We start from the raw sequence: 6,000 nt of genomic DNA, 5'->3' as shown, positions 1-6,000 counted from the left end.
GAAATGACAGTTTCTCTTTATTCTTTCTCAGGGGGAAAGGGAAAGAAGGTAGCTCCTCCTGCACAACTGGGGGAAGACAAGGGATGGGAAGTACCAGGGTGCATTTCAGATGCCCTCGGAGTCTAAGATTTAACCGTTTTCCTCCGAAAGCCCTGTGGCGGCTGGGCGCCGTCAAGTCCTGCCTTCCACGGCAGAGGGTCTGGCCTGGGCAGTCCCACCTCTACCAGATCCTGCAGCTCCCCGAGCCCAGCGTGCAAAATTCTCTTTGAAATCTGTCTCCCCCGAGGAGCCCCAGCCCCAACTCTGCCTCCCCGAGGGCTGGCCTTCGGGAGGGCAACGGGTTCCTGGGTTGGTCTCCGGCCGCCGCCGTCCAGCCTGCGCCCGCAGCGTGGGAGCTGAAAGGCGAGACTCCGCAGACGGCGGGCTCCGCGTCCCTCTGCTCCCGCGGGCGCGTCTCCTCCAGCTGGTCGGGCCGCTAGGCTGCTGCCGTCGCCCAGCTCGCGGTGCCAGCTCTCTTGCTCCACGCCCGGCTCCCAGGCTCCGTGCCCTCGCCATTGAAGGGACTAGGGGCGGCAGGGCGGATGGGGACATCTGGGAAGCGAGGAGAGTCGTTCTCTGGGCGTCCCCCTAAACCGGGTCCAGGGTCCCCTTCCCCGCCCCCTGCGCAGGTGTGAGCGCGCGAGTGTACGCCTCGGCGGGCGTGAGTGTGAAGTGTGTGTGCGCGGGGGAGTGCGCGGAGGGAGCGCGGGCGGCGGGCGGCGCGGGAGGCGGGAGGCAGGGCGCGGGGAGGGGGCTGGGAGGGAGTGTGTGCGCGCGTGCAACTCCACTCCGGGGCTTTGTGCGAGCCCGGGCCATAGCATTGGCGGCGGCTGGAGGAGGAGCGGCCGGAGAAGCGTACAGCCCGTCCGCCAGCGCCCGGCAGCCAGGGCAGGTGGGAGCCCGCGCGGGAGCCGAGCCGACGCGAGCCGGAGCGGAGTCCGAGCGGAGCCCGAGCGGAGCCCGGGCGGAGCCCAGGAGCCTCGCTCGCGGGCGGCCCGTGGGCGGCAGCCGGGCGGGGCGGGCGCCGGCGGGGCGGCCCCCCAGTAAGATGTGCGCGGCGCCGCGGGGCGCCCCCCACTCGCAGCGGCGCTCGGGAGCCGGGCAGCTGGGCCAGGCGGCGCCTCGGGGGCTGCTGCGCGCCAGCGCCTAGAGCTGCCGCCCCAGGGAGCCCACCACGGCCGCGCCCCGGGCACGCTCGGCGGCGCCCAACGATGACCGCTCCCTGGCGGCGCTTCCGGAGTCTGGTTTGGGAATACTGGGCCGGGCTCCTCGTGTGCGCCTTCTGGATCCCGGACTCGCGCGGGATGCCCCACGTCATCCGGATCGGTAAGGGCTCCCCGGAGCCGGGGGTCTCTGTGCGCCCCGGGCGGGGGCGGGAATGCGGGGCCAGTGAACGCGATCCCCAGAGATTTTCCCGACCTCTCCGGGCTGCCGGGGCCGGGTGACCACCGGGAGTTCGTCCCGGTGAGGACAAAGTTCCAAAGCCCAGGTCACGGGGCCTTACTTAGTGGGGAGGAGGCGGCCGGGCCGCGGCGGGCGAGGGGCCCTTGGCGCGCTCGAGAGAGGCCAGACCTGGCTGAGAGTAGCGAAGCGTTCCAGCTCCAACCCGAGTGGCGGGCGCATTTCCCGGCGACTGCCAGCATGACCGGCCGCAGACCGAGTTCTGGGACGCGGCTTCTCGCGGAGCGGGAGCCCTGGGGAAGGCGCCAACTTCTCTCTCCTCCTGGCTCCCGGCAGGCCCCTCGCCCCCACCGGGAGCACGGCTCCAGCGGCCGCGGCGGGGACGCGGACGACGGCTTCGCAGGACTGGGGCATTGGGTCTCCTCTCCCGGCGGCCGCCCACGGCCTCGGGGGGGCCCCATCCGGCCGGGCGGCTTAGGGCAGAAGAAGAGCAGCCCCCGCCCGCCGGTCGCTCCTGCGGTCTCCCGCGGCGGGGGGGGAAGGGAGCGACGGAGCCTCCCCACCGCGGCCGGGAAGGCGGCGGGAGGGATGCGGGCGGCTTTTTAAAGTTAGCCGAAATCCCTCCGCAGCTGGCGGCGGCTGGCGGGGCTGCGCGCGGCTTTCTGGGGCTTCCGCGTCTCCGCTCTCTTCTCGCACCCCGGGCTTTAACTTTGTTGTGGCCGCCCCAGGCGCCCTGTGGGCAGCGCTCTGGGCAGTGCGGGGGTTCTCCGGGTGTCAGGCCCGCGCCCGCCAGGGCTGGGCCCGGCCTGGCCACGCGGGAGCCTCGGCCACGCAGGGCCTGCGCCTGCCGCCAGGCCGGAGACCTGGGCCGCCTGGGTTCTTGAGGCACCACCACCAGCATCTGGCACCAGGCGGGCAGAGCTTCTGCTGAGCCAGGGCCACCTTCCTCCCTTGTGGCACTTCCGCGGGCGCGGACTGCTAGAGGCGTGATGGGGTGCAGGGAACCGAGGTTGGGCTTGGTTTCCGTACTTGAGGTTTTCCTAGGAGGTGGTCAGGCATCTGGGGGTGGGGGTCTGTCTTCGTGGCTCGCTCTTGGATCCCACAATCTCTTGAACTCAACATCCATCGGGATGGGGGTAGAGCGCAGTCCTAAGCGCTGCCCACGCTGGGGTCTTTCAATCCATGCCGGGACCCTCGCAGACTCAAACCCAACCCGGAGGCAGAGGAGTCCAGGCACGGGTCTCTGGGGACATTCTTCACGGTCAGGCTTAACCGTTTGCAGCCAGGGCTGCTCTTGGCAAGCCAAAAAACCAAACCAAACCAAACCAAAACAAAACACAAAACGTCTTCTATCTCAGCTCTTTTGCCTGCCCCAGTTCCCAGTTTGATCACCATTCCAGGGGCAGGCTGTCCTTAGTAGTGGGCCAGCACTTCCTTTATTCCATCCTTCCTTCCCTGTTTTTAGGGTGCCCTTGGGAGAAAGGAGGGGAGACCCAAAGGTGCTGTGTGTCCGTCCCACGCATTGCAGGTTCCTCTTGCCTGGTTCTTCCCTCTGCAGGGGGTGGGCGGGGGAGAGCTGGGTATGATCTAGCCCTGCCTCAGGGATGGAGGTCTTTGGGGGCCCAGGAAGTCAGGAGCAGATGAGGACAACCCAGAAGGATGAGCCAAAGAGGGGCAGGATGATGTATCCTAACCTGCCCCCTCTTACTGTGAAATTGACTTGCACTGGGGGCTCCTCACTGCTCTGAGGGGAAGCCCCAGCCTGCCTGCCCTTTTCTTGGGTTCAGCTTGTAATAATGCAATTAAGGATGGCAAAGTCGTCCTCTCTTCTAATCTTCTTCGTATTAAGCCCCAGGATTAATTAGCGTGTCAGCCCAAGTCATTTATATCTGAGAGCCCTGTCCCATTTGATTCCCAGCCCCAGGACTGGGGTGCTGTGCGGATGCCAAATGTGACCGCCGGAGCTGTGCTAGCTTGGACGGAGGATGGGAAGGCTCTGAAGCCTCTGGGCTTCTCTGGAGCTTCCTGGGGAGCTGAACTTCCATCATCCGAGCCCAGGCTGGAGCCTTAGCTGGAGCCAGGGAACCACAGTGCGTACACACACACACACACACACACACACACACACACACACAATCCTATGCCGAAACCCAAACACACTGCCTCGGCTGGGTCTGATACTATCTCCCTTTTCTGATCCACCCATGGGAGTCCAGGACTCTGGCTGGGGCTGCAGGAATTGAGGTCCTGGAAATTGGGCTCCGGAGCGTGCTGGGTGCTTCTGGTTCCCCACACCGGTGCCTGAGCCCGCTGTGCCTGGGGCCGAGTCCTCCAGCAGGCAGGCATCCCCAAGCACCAGCCTGGGAGAGGGTTTTCCTGCAGGTGTCTGAGGGGCTTTCTGGGCCGGTGAGCAGCCTACCCGCCCCTCTCTTTGTGTCTTTTTTGGGGGCTGAAATTTCCTCTTAGACAAGGAGATGGATAGCTCAGCAGTGTGACAGAGTGTTCAAACAATCCATCTTGAATAGATGAATTGCATTGCTCTGTCTTTTTGTAATTGTGTCTATCAGAGGGAGAGGTCAAGGCATTGATTGCTTGGATGGTTTGCAAGTAACAAAGGAGAGCGAGGGAGAGAGCGAGGGAGAGAGAGTAATTGGATTGTAGTCTGCGGGAAAAAATAATCATTGATTATTTTATATGAATATGTGGAAGATGTATCTGTGTGTGATTATCAAGTGTTGCTCATTGAAGGTTTTCAAGGCATATTGTTTGGCGTTTTATTATTACTGTTATCGTTATTGTTGAGATGGATTCTGGTCTTAACTCATGGAAAGCAGTGTGATGCATGGGTTCTCTCAGTCAGATGGGCTTCACTGACCTCACGGGGGAATCTGAATTTCCTGGTTACGTGACCCAGAAGCTGAAGTGGAGGGGCCCTAGGCTGGGAGTTAGGAGGCCTGGGTTTTCTGCTCTGTCTTCTGCCCGTTTACTGAGCCATTTTGGTCAAATCACACTGTCCCCCCAACCTCGAGCCTCAGTTTCCCCATCTGTAACCCTTTGGGTTGGCTGTGACAGTGTGGGATCTTCTGTGGCTTCGAAGTACCTCTGAGTGGAGACTGGTGGGGACTGCCCTGGCGGTGACATTGTAGGTTTCATGGTTCCCTGAGGCGCTCTCGTGTTATATGCATGCTGTAGGATCGAGGGCCAGCTTGGAACTTGAAAAGGGAACCAGACAGTGGTAGCAGCAGCTGGGGAGCTCTAGTGGATGGTGATGATCTCTAGCCAGCCAGGGGGAGGTTCAGAGCCAAATGACTGCAGAGACATAAAGCAGGTGTATGTGGTGGGGGTGGGGGTGGCAGGGAAGGGCTGGTTCAGTCCGGGACTCTCTGAGCATCTATAGACGGAGCAGGACAGATGAGCCCTCGGGCCCCGAGCCTGGGCTGGGGGGCTCAGTGGGCACACGCAGCAGTCTGTCCCTGGGGAATGAGATCCCCTCCCCCAGAGGTCCCCCAGCCAGCCCCGTCCGTCCGCATCTCCTGCGATCAGTTCACCCAAATGGTCCTGAACATTCATCTGAGTTTGGGAGCCTCGTGTAAAACAATGAGGAATTTCTTACCGTGACTGGTGATGCGCTGAGACATTTCCGCCTTGTAGGAGCAGACAGGAGCTGAATGAAGATCAATAGGGTTTTCCCCCCTGGAAGTAAATAGTTTCAGACAAGACCTGGGAGTGGCCCGAGGGGCCTTGGAAGCATTAACTTAAGGAATTTCTGCCTCCACTTTCCAGCCCAGACGCTCCTGTCAACCCGGGCTTCCCTCCTCCTCAAAGCTGGAGTTTAATTTCTTCTTGATGCTTGCCTTGCACTGCGCTGAACAGTCTTTAGACATCAGGATGATCTGGGGTTTTTAGAGGTGGCTTATGCAGGGTGAGCCAGGCATTGTGTCCTGACTGGGCTCTTCCAAGGTCACTTGCATCCCCCTGTTGCTGGCATGACAGCTGACTTCAGAAGTCCAGCCCGCTGTGCTATTTTGAAAGGGCTTTGAGGGGCAGCTCTTCATCTCCCACCCCTTCAGGAATGCAAGGCTGCTTAGCTGCTTTTAGGATCTTTTCTGGGGCCTGTGAGCCTACCCGAGTCCCCCGTGTTCCCACAGGCACTCTGTGTCCCTGCTTTAGGAAACAGAGCCCCCTCAGGGGTTGGGGGGGTGGAAGGAAGCAGAGATTCCTTCTAATGTCCCCCTGTGGACATTAGAACTCTCCCTCGTCTTGGGGGTGGGCTACAAGGCCATATACACGGGAAGTGACAGAGGCTGCTTGGGGTGCCCTTTTAGGAGGAGACTCGGTTGTGCTCAGCAACTGGCTTTGTTTCTGATCTGCTGAGGCCACGCTTCCTCCATCCTGTTACAGACAGCTGCCCCTGCCCCCTGTGGCTTCAGCCCAAGCCCCACCTTGTTTGCCCCGGGCCCTCCCGAGGGACTGCGGAGAGGCGAGAACCAGTGCTCCATTTGGCTGGGCAGCAACAGCAGCAGAGAGGAGCCTGGAGCTGTCCAGGTCCTGCCCAGCAAC

At 61.9% G+C, this 6,000-nt stretch overlaps 1 protein-coding gene across 3 annotated transcripts in view; it reads left to right on the top strand.

The window, feature by feature from the left end:
* The first annotated feature begins 586 nt into the window (after nt 1–586).
* GRIK3 (glutamate ionotropic receptor kainate type subunit 3) overlaps nt 587–6,000 on the top strand; it is a 219,308-nt gene continuing 213,894 nt past the window's right edge. For 2 of the 3 annotated variants that reach the window (XM_081818101.1, XM_081818102.1), the window contains exon 1: nt 1,193–1,365. In XM_081818101.1, the coding sequence (XP_081674227.1) occupies nt 1,251–1,365 (115 nt within the window). In that variant the 5' untranslated portion in view covers nt 1,193–1,250. Of the gene's footprint in view, nt 669–1,192; nt 1,366–6,000 lie in introns of those variants that run through there. The other variant, XM_081818103.1, reaches the window with a different exon arrangement.

Source organism: Leptonychotes weddellii, chromosome 4 (genome assembly GCF_054177405.1).
Source record: "Leptonychotes weddellii isolate Sample4059 chromosome 4, ASM5417740v2, whole genome shotgun sequence".
NCBI classification, from domain to species: domain Eukaryota; kingdom Metazoa; phylum Chordata; class Mammalia; order Carnivora; family Phocidae; genus Leptonychotes; species Leptonychotes weddellii.
This window is presented reverse-complemented; position numbering and strand designations above follow the sequence as displayed.